At 41.2% G+C, this 14,084-nt stretch overlaps 2 protein-coding genes and 2 non-coding genes across 6 annotated transcripts; 1 reads left to right on the forward strand and 3 right to left on the reverse strand.

Moving 5' to 3' along the window:
- Window positions 1-14: 14 nt before the first annotated feature.
- On the reverse strand, window positions 15-8,574 carry LOC114440326 (plexin domain-containing protein 1-like). Of its 3 annotated transcripts, none has more exons than XM_028412725.1 (13): window positions 8,454-8,574; window positions 3,749-3,900; window positions 3,356-3,499; window positions 2,033-2,099; window positions 1,791-1,913; window positions 1,594-1,712; window positions 1,400-1,499; window positions 1,225-1,320; window positions 1,049-1,121; window positions 914-974; window positions 717-828; window positions 400-557; window positions 15-312 (listed from the first exon to the last, which is right to left on the reverse strand). In XM_028412725.1, exons 1-13 carry the CDS (start codon window positions 8,530-8,532, stop codon window positions 199-201), a joined length of 1,398 nt encoding a protein of 465 aa, XP_028268526.1. In that variant the 5' UTR covers window positions 8,533-8,574; the 3' UTR covers window positions 15-198. The 3 variants fall into 3 exon arrangements, with proteins under 3 accessions (XP_028268526.1, XP_028268525.1, XP_028268527.1); XM_028412724.1 differs by having other exon boundaries at window positions 2,033-2,102; XM_028412726.1 differs by lacking the exon at window positions 8,454-8,574 and adding an exon at window positions 4,798-5,006 and having other exon boundaries at window positions 2,033-2,102.
- trnac-gca (transfer RNA cysteine (anticodon GCA)) lies at window positions 2,630-2,701 on the reverse strand. The gene has a single exon. It is a non-coding gene; the product is annotated as a tRNA-Cys (tRNA).
- A 1,295-nt stretch (window positions 8,575-9,869) lies between the features above and the next one.
- On the forward strand, window positions 9,870-9,941 carry trnac-gca (transfer RNA cysteine (anticodon GCA)). The gene has a single exon. It is a non-coding gene; the product is annotated as a tRNA-Cys (tRNA).
- Window positions 9,942-10,102: 161 nt separating this feature from the next.
- arl5c (ADP-ribosylation factor-like 5C) lies at window positions 10,103-13,234 on the reverse strand. Its single transcript, XM_028412737.1, has 6 exons — window positions 12,978-13,234; window positions 12,612-12,672; window positions 12,378-12,525; window positions 12,093-12,176; window positions 11,275-11,426; window positions 10,103-11,117 (listed from the first exon to the last, which is right to left on the reverse strand). Exons 1-6 carry the CDS (start codon window positions 13,021-13,023, stop codon window positions 11,069-11,071), a joined length of 540 nt encoding a protein of 179 aa, XP_028268538.1. The 5' UTR covers window positions 13,024-13,234; the 3' UTR covers window positions 10,103-11,068.
- Between the last annotated feature and the right edge of the window lie 850 nt (window positions 13,235-14,084).

Raw genomic sequence — 14,084 nt, forward strand, 5'->3', positions numbered from 1 at the left:
TTGTGGCATGCATTTCACATTTATTTGTTGCAGTCAAATTTTAGAGGCAAGTATGCAGCTGACCACCAGAGAATTATTTGGTATCACATAACACTCAGCATTAGTCAGACCTCATTTTTTTGTGTTGATCAAACAGCTTTTGTAATTGGATTCGGCATTTACATGTGCCTTGATGCACATATTGTGATTATCCATTCTTCAACATGGCCTAGCTTCAACAATGCTGTCTTTATCATGACCCTCTCCTTCTACCTCTGTATAACCAGGCTGTTGCTTTTGAAACTTCAAGTTAGGCCAGTAGCTCCTGCGTCGCTAAAAAGCATAAAGATAAATAATTTGACATTAACATCGAGTATTTCTTCTCTCAAGTATGCAGTGCTGAGACTATATCGTGCTCACCTGGATGAGGTAAAGTGGTGATGCAACACTAGGATGGTAGTTGATGTAAAGAGCTACAAGTGTCAGAGCCACGAGCAACACCAGAGCAGCTGCTATACCAGCGATCACTCCGGTGTTAGCCAAGCCTTCAGTCTTGGTTGAAGGATCTGTCTTCACATCTGCAGCCAAGATGAAGACACGTGATTCAAAACCTCTTCCAAAGCTTCATCACAAGAGTTCCTACAAACAGGTCTGTAACTCACCATCTGAAAGAATTTCGTTTCCATTAAGCAACAAAACAAAATGCATGCTTTAAATGTAAAGTTCATTGCCCTCACCATCCCTTTCACATGCTTTTTGTAGAGGAGTTAAAGGTGTTATGTCCTCCACGTCCCCTGGTGTGATGGAGCCGTCACCTCTGGAGTAATCTTCACAGGTTGCATCTTTGCTCTGCCCAGACACAGTGCAACGAATATGAGCTTATATTATAAACCGACATAAAAGTAAACATGCACAGATTATTTTCAAGCTATACCTGTTCGGCACAGGCAAAATCCAGCCATTCTTGTCTGTGTCTATCCATGCCATCAGAACACCTAAAACACCAAATTTATATGAAGTAATGGGTAAGACTGCACTCATGTGGGTATGTAAGGTGTCCTCCCCTTACCTCTGGAGTACATGACACCAACTACAGCCAGCCGTCTGGTTGCAGAGCTCACAGTTGTTTTGTAGAAGGCAGGCTAGATAGAAAAAGACAAGCAAAGGCAGTGAATATGAGTGCTGGTGCATGTTGCTTTGTTAAAGTTTGTTAAAGAAATCCAGTTATTTTGGACAGGCACTTACTAGGCAGAGGAGTGAACTCTACAGCAGTATGGTTTGTGATCTTTGTGGTGTCAATCTCAACACGATGGTACTCATAGATCGTTTGCCGTGGAGCATCTGTATAGAAGATATTATGATAGAAAATAAGTACAAATACTACCTGACAGTTTTCTTATATCTTCAGGGACAAGCTGACCTGATGATTGAGATGAAGGTGACATGACCATGAAGGCATCAGACAAACCAGCCTTCACTGGGTGTTCAGCTGAACTGATCATATCTAATGACAAAGGTATCTGGTAAACAGAAAAAAAACTGGTATTATGTACCAAACAAGATGGAGAATTACAATACATGATGTCTGTAAGATCACTAAATAGAGAGTCTCACCTCTCGGTAGCTGAAAATGATGACCCCTGTTTTGTAAAGTGCAGCCTGGAATGTAAAGCCCCCGACTGACTCTTTGCCTGGAAGTCTGACCTGCTCCCACTGGACCACAAACTTCTGTCCTGGAAACATGTTTAAAACCAGAATCAAACACATCACCATCAGAGACACAATGACACAGGGATCACATGGAATCATACCATCATCCAGATATTGAACAGTGGATTCTTTAGAGTAGTTGGGGTTAAAATCGGCCATGAGAGGGGCAATGTACTGTGTCATGGTCAGCATACGGTGAATTACATCCCCTGTGAAGATAAACCCTGAAAAGCCAGATGGAAACAGATGTAAGCTTTGGTGCTTTGCAAAAAAAAAAAAAAACACTGGACATATGCAAGAAAGGTTACTTGAGCATCTGCTAGAAAATCAAAATGTACTGTACCTCCTGTTGCTATGGTAATCTGCCTCAGGTAGTGTCCGTAGAAAGGAAAGTCAAACGTCAGGGCAACCTTCTGCAAAGAAAAAGATTCAAACAAAAATAGAGATGTTTTCATATAGATTATATTTTCTCGTTTGAGATGTGATTCTGCAGTGCAGAGAAATGTGAGCTCCTGGAAAAAGACGAGGAAGAGAAAATGCAATAGGAAAAAGAAGCTGCAAAAATGCTTAGTTAGCCTGGAAAAAGCTGTTTTGTTTAACCTTTCTCAGTGAAAGATCCATTTACACATGTTGCATACAGTAACTTCACCTTTGACCCTGATTTTGATACTATTTGACAACTATTTGTTGAAAGTTTTTCCATAAAAAGTAGTTATTATTAAAAACCTGATTTTGCCACCTGTGTTCACCTGTGCATCCAAAGCTCTGCCACCATTTGAGGTAAGTAAGTGTAAACAGTGATAATTACAACTAGATACCAGGTGTATTCAACTGTGGTGTTTATACTATAAATACCATTTGTCAAATGCATGATTCCAAGTCTGACAGCTAATGCAGAATCATAAATGTCGGCATTCCAATATATAAATTCATACAAATAAGGGGGCACCCGGATTTGAACCGGGGACCTCTTGATCTGCAGTCAAATGCTCTACCACTGAGCTATACCCCCTCTGCATGTGTCATGAAATCAGACACACAGTAACACTGATCCACTGATTTGGACCTGTCCATGCAAACAAGAATTTGATAGCAGCTGTGTGCTATTAATGTTTTCCCAGTACGTAGGCTGATGTAACTATTTTGCACTGAACTAGTTAGGACACAGACACAACTTGGCTCTGTATGAGTCGATCATTTGAATCTCTGGGTGTTAACTTTTCAAAACAGATATTCGGCCTAAAAATGAAAAGATCCTCAACACTGATTCATTTTAATAATTCACATTATCTGCAGCAAGATTGATACGGCAAATACGACAAGTGACCTTGCTGTAACCACTGATAACAATGATTACCCTTCAAGATTTATTCCAGGATTTATCATCTATCTGCCATATCCATTTACAATCTGATCCTAGCACTGAAAAAATGCGTTTCCAGCTGTACGATGTGGTGGCATAAAGCCAAGCTATAATCAGTCTGGAGCATAGAGTTGTATGTAATGTTTCAGATTTAATTATGATGATTGTATAAGCAAAGGTACCCAGTTTTACCCAGTCAATTGCTGTAACACTAACTGGCTATCCCTGTGTGCATACCAGATTAATTAAAGTTATTGATGACTTACAAAGAGAGTGAATATGAGAGTAATTTCTGAGACTTACCACGGCCTGTTTGTATGAATTTGAGAGAAGTCCATGGACTCTAACTTGGCCGTGCCTGACGTCACTCATGTCTACCCACAGGTCCTCTGTGCGCTGATCCTCAGGCCCAAAGCTACGCCATGTGTAATACTTGCCAGAATCCTCCTTCCAGACAGAAAAACACAGGTTGTAAAGGCATGACATGTTTTCAGTCGATGTGTCATACAGACATGAAGGGTTCACTGAGAACATGGTCAAATATGTTGTATGCTTATCCAAGTGAGGAGGGAGGAGTACATTTTTTTCCCATAAGAGGGCAGTGTTTAACTCCAACTAAAACAAATACTGCTTAGAAAGGGCCAAATACATAATAAATGCCACAACCCATTACAATCACTGTGGTGTAGCACTCACCACTACGCGTGTCATGTTATCTGGCAGGGAGGTAATGGTCACTCCTCCACTCACGACTGCCCTGCTTATCCTAGTGGGGCCTGAAGATGATCTCTGGGCTGGGTGAGCATGGCTGCCACTGCCAGTCTGTGACATCACATTGTACCAGTCATCTGTCCAAAATAAGGCACATCGATTTACATTGTTGCTTTGGTTAGTACAGGACAGTGATGATGTGTGACAACTTATGCATTTCAAATCCCAAATCCACATGCACAACATTTGGGAGACATTTCAGATGCCAGTTTTGTTCGGACTCTTGAGAAAGATGTTTACAGCTAAGACTAAGCACTTGGCCAGTCAGCCAAATGAGAATTTACAATTTGCTTTTAAGTAGTCCGGCTTAGCCTCGTCAGTTAAAGCCATTGTTGAATGAAGGCAAAAACAATACAAATAGCATTCACTGATTCTAGAAAGGAACTGTCAAAAGCTACAAACAAAATAAACCACATGTGGTAAGCAAACTGGGGTAGGTAGGTAGCTTCGGGTCTTTTAATTGATGACTTGTCTTTCTTTCAAGCCACATATCTCTGCTTGATGTGAGGTGTTTATTTTAGCACCATGCTATGATTTTTTATGAAGTGTGGAAAATGCATGTCTGCTCCCGGTATGTTTATACTGAGATCTGAATGTAGACCTGTGGACATATTTGTCCTTGGACAAAAAAAATTTATTTCCTTATTTTTTTATTTCGTTTTTTTATTTGTATTTTGCACAATTACAGCAAAATAAAAATGATAGAGGATTCAAGCTTATGGTAATAGGAAATAGGTTGCGGATTGCGCCTTTATTCTATACATTACGGAGCGGGTCAATGACGTCACTCAGGCTATATATGCAGCTCTGTGCGCTCCTCTTTCGCGGGGTGTCTCTTCTAACCCTAAATGTGGGTCGCCTCCTGTACTTAACGTGTGCTGTTTTTCTTTCTGGCTTTCAGCACACTACGGGAGGTATTCTGAAGTAGCGGTGGAAATGTCTTCGAATCAAAAAAAAAAAGCCAAGATAATCACCCCGTCAAGCTCGGTTTCCTGCCTGGAACACCGTGAATGTCTTGCCGTGGTCAGCTTGGCTGTCGCGAAGAGTTTGTCTCTGTTGCTCCGGTGTTTTCATGCAGGAATTCTGTTCTGCTGAGCAGATTAAAACTGAGCAGGGTGACCCTGCCGGACCTGCAGTGGTTCGGTTGGGAAACCTACGCTCAAACAAACGCTGAAAAGTTGTCCATTGTTCCTATTCATTGTGTTTGTTTGCTCTGCTGTTTGTGCTAACGCTAGCTAGCAACACCGGTCCACCCCTTGAAGCTAATACTCAACTACAAGAACCGTCAGATGAAGACATTTATACGCTCAACGGCGATTTTAAAGTGACATTTGGTATGTAAAATGTGCTTTTAACCCAGCACACCTGACTAGAATAAGCTGTAATGATCCCAGCTCCCATGTTTTATCATGATTTACCAATAAAACAAGTTCTGAATCAAACATGTATTTAGAGCTCATGTTTAGAACACATTAAGGGTTTGTAGCAGCTTTAAATGGAGGTGTTACGAAGGCAGGGTTTAAATATGGTGTGAAAATGTGGTATCACAATAAATTTGAGCTCCGCCTCTGACCAAACCCACACTATACTATTATTTATCCCAGACATGAAAAGACAGCTAACCCTAACCACCTGATATACCCTCTTTATTAAAATCAGCCATTCACATTTTGGAGCCTAGTTAAGAACAGCAGAGGATGTCTTTGCATGCAGACACGCTGCACGCCCTCCCTTCTTTTACTAGCCTTGATGAGGAAATTAACTGACCAGAGTTTAAACCTTTTCTTGTTGCACTTTTGCAGATGTCATCAGAGAGTATAAGTTGAAAGAAGGGCGTCTCAGCTCACAGCATTTGTTCATAATTGGCTGTTAGAATATTAAATCTGGCAGTGTGGATTTGCCATGAGCCTCTAAACAGATCCCTAAGGGTGCCCGGTGCCCAGTGGAGCTGGGTTTCTGTGTTCTGTGTTTCTGTCTGGAGAGTGGGAGGAGAACACAGACCTGTCCCTCCTGTGCCAAACCTCACAGAGCTCAGACTGTGTGGGACATTGGAGAGGCTGCGTTCACACTGTTACAACACTGATGTCTTGTGCAGTCATCAAAACTACAATGCAAGTTTGTGAAGTGACAGCTTAAATGCCTTGACCTCATAGGGAACATATTGTATGAACATCTCTTTCCACCCTTTGATTCAATTAGGTGATGCGTCAGTGCATTTGTGTGGGACTCTTGCTGTATATTAGACCTAGACGTGCGATTGTCGAGCGCCGGGTCCGCCCTGTTATGGCATCTTATATGAGGTAAGAGGAGAAATGATGCCTGTGCTGCAGTGCAGAGGATAAAACATATTCTGGGAGGAGTGCAGATGCTTAATATGAAGTTATATGACTTAGCAATATCTGCTCAGGTCATCACTCCCCCATGCAAACAGAATTATTCCTCCCTGGCAGACAATCAAAATAGTGAGATGAGAGTTAGATTCAGTAGATTTGCCCTGTACACACACACACTCCAATCCATTACAACATGAATTATTTTACCGCATAACAAAATATCGAAGCTCTGCATATAAAATCAAACCTAATATCTGTATAATATCCAGTGCATGCATCTGAGACAGGATTGCAATCAAAGGAGTGAATCAAAATATGTTTTGTGCATCTGCTCCTCCTTGAAGAAAAACACAGGGTGCTGCCTCGGATAAAGGATAATCCCTAAGAATAGATAATGGCCTCTTTCACTGTCCATTTGTGCACCAAGTCGGTGTATGGGTAAACCACACCTGGTTAAGGATACAGATGCAGATACAAATTGAAGGATGAGTATATAAATGATCCATGAAGTCAAAGAGGGACTAGTTTTTCAGGCACAAGTGGTGAACAGGCAGATGTTTTGGACTGAAAACTGACCTCTGCCCACTCTTTTAGGAGCCACCACATTTAGTTCTGTGAGTGGTCAGAGAGGACACACCCTTCCTGAGCAGAGGAAGGAGCTGGCATGGATTCCTGAACATCACCCACAATAAACATCCATAGTTCATTTTCAAGGAGTGGGGGCAGCAGATGTGCAGGTCCCCAGTGTCAGTGCATGAAAAACAAGCTTTACCAAACGTTTGTCCTTTTGTCATACAGTTAGTCTGTATTTTTGGCCGGTGATCGCAGCAGCTGACAAACTACAACAATTCTTTTTTTTTAAAAATGATTTTAGGGGCGCCTCCTTCAATAAATATTGCCTCATTAATTTTAAATATGTCAAATACAATTGATAACATCCAAAATAGGGTGCAACAAAGTTACATTTCACAATTAAAATGTAGAGAGGAGAGAGCAGGCTTTGTCAAGAAAACACAAATGATGAACACAAATGATGAATGAATCAGGGCCAAAACTATTTCCCACACTGACTGTGTTCCAAGTGACTGCAGAATTCACAGAATAAGCAGCTCAGTTGTTGGCAGATAACTGCTTCTGCTCTTGCCACTTTCCTAAAAACACATTTATGTTTTGCTATCACAAGTCAAATTGCACATGACTTTTATAAAATACGAGTCAATCTGGGATCCGCAGACGATAACATCCTATCAGCGGTTCAATCTCACAAAACAATTCCTTTTTCACTTCGTTTCCAGTTTATGCTCAGCTCCAAAATGTTTGGATCCGCTTCAGGCTATTTGTTAAGAAAACGTTCTCCTCAGCAGGACGGGAGACGAGAGGCCAAACACTGAGGTCATCGCTGGGTACACAATTCATTTTCAGCTCGAGGCGTTATGTTTTTACAGTCTGGTTCAGATGGCGTGGATGGTTCCCTTAGGACCAAAGTCATTTTTCAAAGAGTGAACAGTATATAACGATGAGTGACAGAAGATAAGATATAAATGCAAAAAAAGGGAAGGAGGATTATGGGAGGTCAGTATAGCTGACCCGTTATGTTGCAAGCGCATATCTGAGCGCCTCTTGCACTGAACCCTCCTGAACTCAGTAGGAGTAAAAGATGATTTAACTTCAGGATGATTCAACTTTTTTTTGGTGCTGTTTTAATAAAAAAACAATGATGATTTCTATCAACATCTTCTTCACTGACAGCTGTTCCTGCTCAGAATCAACCCAATTCCCAAAACACACACATGCATTTACATCAAGAAATACAACAGAACAAGTGATGCATCTGAGCTTTGTGCAGCAGCTTCCTAAAAGGTTTGTGCCAGACTGTAGCAGAGAGGAGGCAAGAAGAAAAACAAGTCCAAATCTAATTTTAAACCTGAGACAGGCTGTTTGCGGCTTGTCGTTTAGACTCACTTGCATGCTTGTGGAATAGGGTATTTTTATTGTACACTTTATTATAAACTAGGTCATTCACTTACGTGTGTAAAATGGAAAGAGAATGGCACGCTCATTTGCTGCACCATAAAGATTCCTACTGAAGTTTTGTGGTTTACAGCGCATTGAAATAGCACAGTGGCACACATTGAATGAGACTAACATGAATAAAGTACTTAACAGATAGGAAAATTGCTGTGAGAAATTAAATAAAAAAAAAAAGAAAAAAAAACACAAGCATAAGCATCAGGTTAGGTATCACCACACATCATATTCAGAGAGGAGGCAGGAATAAAGTGATGAAAGCAGCTCACCTGTCTGAGGTTCATCCCCACCTTTAGCCAAAACTGTTTGGGAGACACAGAGGAGTAGCATCACCAAGCTGAAACACATGATGGACAGCAACAAGACACACAAAAACTGACAGCACGGTCTCTGCTCCACTCTTTTCTTCTCTTTACAGTTTGTCTCCCACTTCCACTCCTCTCCAAAAACCCTTCTCTCTCCACACACACATACACATACACCACCCTGTTTCTAACTACACCCCTTTCTCTCCTCCTTCGCAGCACTGTTCCCCTGTTGCCATGGGGATCACAAAGACACAAGCGTCAGCTGATAGAGAAGAAAATCTGTCATCTGCACACTCAAAAGGACACTGAGTTTTTGCAATATATTTCTCAGTGAGGGATCCCTGAAATCACAGCATTATTCAGGGTAATAAGTGTAAAACACCAGCAGCAGTGTGGCGCCTCCCTCTGTCTGAACCAGCAGTGAGGACAGTAAGGAATCTGACATGAGAGTTTAGACATGAAAATCATGATGCTACCAATGCCAGGCCTAAAATCAGTGCTGATTTCAAGTATTGCATATTTCACGTCAAATCTTGTTTGTAGCTTCTCAAAACATTGTGTCTATTTTCTAACAACATCAGCCTTGTATAGCCACATGGAACAAAAAAGCACTTAGGTTGAGCAGTTTTAATTTCCGAGAGTTATGTAAAAGCCTTGTTTTTTATGGCATGTAATTCTGACAGAAAACACAAGCTTTACAAGCAGTGTGGCTGACTCCACCACCTCTCGTAGCCACGGCTTTCATCATTTTTATCTGCTCTGGGATCCCCACAGCTGGAAAGTCACTCAGTACCATGTTCCATAATCCAGACTATAAACACAGAGCGCAGGCTACAGTGTTACAGCAGCAGGTGTGAACCTTCACACAGAGGGGACACCACAACTTTAAACAAAGAGATAATACACATCTTTCTGTTGTCTGAAGATGACTATGTTATACTTACCATTCAGTCTCCTTCACATTCCAGTTGATGGACTCCAATGGTACTTTTGTTTTGTGAGTTTAGGCCCCACAGTCAGCAACAAGTCTGCAAAATGGAGGGCATTTTGTCATGCCTAATTAGGACAGCACAGGTGTACATTATTAGAAATTAAGTGTCAAATAAATGCAGAGACATCTAATGCATTTAATGTGCAGTAGAACATTCATTTATGTACCTTTACCTGTACGGCTGTTGCTTACAGCTTGTAGCCTGTAGCTTTAAAAGTAGCCACTTTTCCCCCTAATGGTCAGAACACTCCTTAAAGACTGGAACCTGAGTGGCTGTTAAAATCACGTTCTATCGCGTTAAAAGAACCTTTATCACAATGGGAAACGTTCCCATTTCAAAAGTAGTCCGTGTTGTTACCTGTTTTTTTTGAGAGTGAGATCCGTACGGGGGTATAGCTCAGTGGTAGAGCATTTGACTGCAGATCAAGAGGTCTCCGGTTCAAATCCGGATGCCCCCTAAATGAATTTTTTTTTTTTTACATAGAAAAACACTGCTAACTACACAGACATAGAGCAACATTACGCTCATTGCAGGTACCACTGTGCAGCAGCATGCTGTGCATCTCCTCTCAAAACAGACCAAGCTCCACTTAGGATGTGTACACACACAGACAGGATATTTTGTATTAATAATATTTATTTAAAAACAATTACACAATATTTACATTTTAAATATGACTCATTGTCTTTAGCAGCAAGCTCCATTTTCCATCCAGGAAACAGCTGTAATATACAGTATATAGTCTGAGAGCTTTTTTTAGTAAAAGAATAAATTAACATCTTACATCTTTTAGTTTAAAAACCGTCCTTTTGTTCACTGGCTAGCATTCAATTTCATTTTAATCCACAGGAGCGGGCTTCTATACCAAGATTAGGTAGAGAATGAGAGGCCACAGGAGCTACAGTATGTGTTAACTGTACAGTTTCTTCTCATCTTCCATTGACGATCAGTATAATACTACGCAGCTGCTTAAATGTTTTGAAACTAGTGAGGCATATGGTCGATATAGAAGTAGTTGTGTGACAAGAATCAACAGTCAGAGGTCAAGGTGAGCTCATGATTGTCCTGCTTAAAGGTTTCTGTGAAAAATTAATGCTTTGCATGCCTTAGCATGCATGTATTGATTTGTTTGTAATACATTTGGTACAACTTAATCAGTCCTATTAATGCCATTTCAATGATCACTAGGTGGAATGTGACATGTCTACTCAGTTAAGGCATTTCAGTGAAACATACTTCACCCCTGTGCTCAGCCCACTTCAGGAAAATGCTTCAGTAAATGCACAGGTCCTGATAGAACCCCATTCATAAGCACCGGTGAGAAACTAAAACATTTCCAAACAGCTCTTGTAGAGTAAAAAAAGTCTGGCAGCTGTCATGCAGGTTTCTCTCATCCACCCGTGAACAGAAGCTCCGTGCAGGCTTTCTTTCTCACACAGTAAGACATACTGTAGGCGTGGCGAGGCAGGCCTTGACGCAGGTGCCATATTGACAAAACACTGTAAATAATCCTGACACCGCGGCCTCTACAGCACTTGAAGATGCTGGCTCAGATTGAGGAAGTCTGATTAGCTGAAGAATGCTTTAGTTTGCTATGACGCGTGACTTCATCCAGTCCAGACTGGCAGGGAGTCTGTAGTGAACGTACAAGAAAGCGAAACATTTTCAGAAAGAAGTCAAACAAGTTTGCAGAAGTTCTAGGAATTGATGTCGGCTGTATGAAGAACTACAGGACTGACTCAGACACAGTGAGACAGAGAGGGGGAGAAAGTGAGGCGTGTTAGACTCACCCTTCTCCTGTCAGGGCGCAGCAGGCTTGGACATGCCAGGAGTGTGTTGTGATGGAGTCGAGTGTGAGGCACTGGGAGATCTCTGCTGCTGTCATGGAACCCTTCACATCTTGTTTGTTGGCCAGAATAAGAATGGCTGCATTCTGTAGGTCCTACATACAAACAAAGATAAAATGGATGAACCATTATGGCGTAATCTACCAATTTTTATTTACAAAGTTGAAAAAGTTTCGGTGGAAACCCTGAAATGTCCACACAAAAAAAAAGCAACCTCAGCGGAACAAGAAAACATGTTCCGCTGACTCACACAGTCTATAAGATGAGACTTCCTCATCACATTGTGTCATGGGTTTGTGAGCTGGTTTTACATGCCGCAATCAGTCACACACTGAAAGCGGGAGTGTATCTCAGAAGTGTAAACATGATTACTAGACGTGGGCAGTTTCACTCAAGCATGAAAGGCAGCATTCAAACCAATTCACTTAAATGGTTCATAATAGTTTATAATGTAGCTTTATGAACATAAAACATTTAACTCTTATGTTACCACAAGACCTGCGTATAGTGTCCTATTAAAGGGAAATCTCAGGGTATAAACTGTAGCCATGGCAACAAAGTGAGGACATAAAATAACACTTATCTTAGGAAATGACAACCCGTGCATAATCAAGAGGTTGGAGACAAAAGTTTTACACTACATCTTTACAGGAGGTGACGACAATGTAAATGTGTACTTCTGATCTGCTTTAATAAGCCATTTATGCCAACAAACTCTACACAGTAGGTGATGAGAAGTGTTTAATAAATGTAAATGTTACCTCATGTGCGAGCATTTGATGCAGCTCATCTTTTGTCACAGTCAGTCGCTCTCGGTCGGTGCTGTCCACAACCAGAATGACAATCTGAGAGTGCAACAGGATAAATGAGCACATTATCAGGAGGGGGTACAGACACATCACAGACACAGGTCATCCACTGTACATTAATCAGTAACAGAGACATCAATACAAGAAGCAGATGCTGATAAACAGAAGCTAATATAATGTGCAACAGATCAGCTTATACCGGTATGTGTTAGTATATTTTAAATAAGTGAGCTGTACCTCTGTGTTGCAGTAGTATGAGTACCAGCTGGCTCGAAGACTGTCCTGTCCTCCAATGTCCCACATCAAGAAGTGAGTGTTACGTACTGTGATCTCCTCAACATTGCTGCCAATGGTTGGTGATGTCTGGACGGCTTCTTTCGTCACACTGTTTATGTGAGAGGACAAAGTCTGAATAAGGTGAAGCTGCCAGGACACACACACACAAACAGCTGCTGCAGAAAAATCACTTACAACTGGTAGAGGATGGTGGTCTTCCCCGCATTGTCCAAACCCACAATGACCACTTTGTGCTCTGGAGGAAAGTGAAGCATGTTCAGTACAGGTTGCAGTTTAAAGGTGCAATAACCACCGTTGCATAATTTGTGTCAATCTCAGCATCAGGAGATTAGATAACGAAAAGGACAGAATATAACACGTCTCATCCCGATGGTTGTTACGTCATTATACGATCAATGTCAATCCATCTTCGTTTTTAGTCGAAGTAGTCGATTTGTGGTTGGCTTTATTTTGACCACACGTCTTTCCACCCCTTTGTCCTCGTTATTTGATACCTCGATGAGATTAAATAACAAAATCAATATGAAATCATCGCTTTACCTCTGTCCCCGAACACAGCCATCATCTTGGTCAGCAGGAATCCCATGTCCAACAGGTGCGTGTGAGATGAGCGACGAAAACAATACAAAAAAAATCCACAAAAGACACCGAAGAGGCCACAAATCCGTAAACTGTCAACTGACTGTCAGACAAAAGCTGCTCTCATCTAATATCACTTTGTACCTTGGCATAGCGTTAGTGGGAGGCGCTTCTTACGGGGAAAGTCGGTGTTTTTCAGCCCAATCGAGTCATGGACAAAAGAGCATAGTAGTGATGCGTTCGGGGTTGTAGGACATATAAGTTTTATACAGGTGAGGGATTCGTTAGCACAGAAAACACGCCCAGGTGTAAGAGCGGATCCCATGTAGACTGCTAATGTTGTATTTAGCTATGTGGCTTTAATGTAAGCCTGTAGGTTGTATGACATGTAAGACAAACACATAAAGGTCTGTCAGTAGCCTATCCTAACTTATACAGAGTGACAAACATCATTATTGTTTTTAATATTTAACAACAAGCATTAATTAACCAAAGTGATTATGTTGCTAAATGTTCACTGACTTTATTCCAATCAAAATAAACTTACCAAAATATAGGTAACAACAAAAATGGACTGGAAAGCTCTGGAGTTCGGAGCTTAGCCATGGACCCCTGAATGCAACGCGGAACACATGTGTTTCCTCTGTCACACCGACGACAGGAGAACTTTCGTGACGCAACTGCGGACACACAGGTCCAGTCCATATATGGAGAGGGAAGTAAAAGTGTTTTACCATATCTTCTGGTAATCACGGGAACTTTAAACTTTACTGGGAACAAACAGAAAGCGAAAATTAATAGAAAAAATTACTGGGATTTCCAAACAACAGATCAGTACATTTCCCTTTTATTGTTGTTATCTGAAGTCTGATTAACAATTATGACCTTTCCTGTTTTTAACCCAACCTATAAGACTGGGTGCATTTCACATGACAGCTGTACTGGTATTTTATATGTGAGTAAGGGTGTAGATAACCCTTTAACCCTTCCTGCACCCAATAAGAGTCTGTTTTGTTTTTGTGTCCATGCTAAAACTATATAGACCCTTGTGTGAGTAATATTGTACTT

The sequence above is a fragment of the Parambassis ranga genome, chromosome 8 (genome assembly GCF_900634625.1).
Source record: "Parambassis ranga chromosome 8, fParRan2.1, whole genome shotgun sequence".
In the NCBI taxonomy this organism is placed as follows: domain Eukaryota; kingdom Metazoa; phylum Chordata; class Actinopteri; family Ambassidae; genus Parambassis; species Parambassis ranga.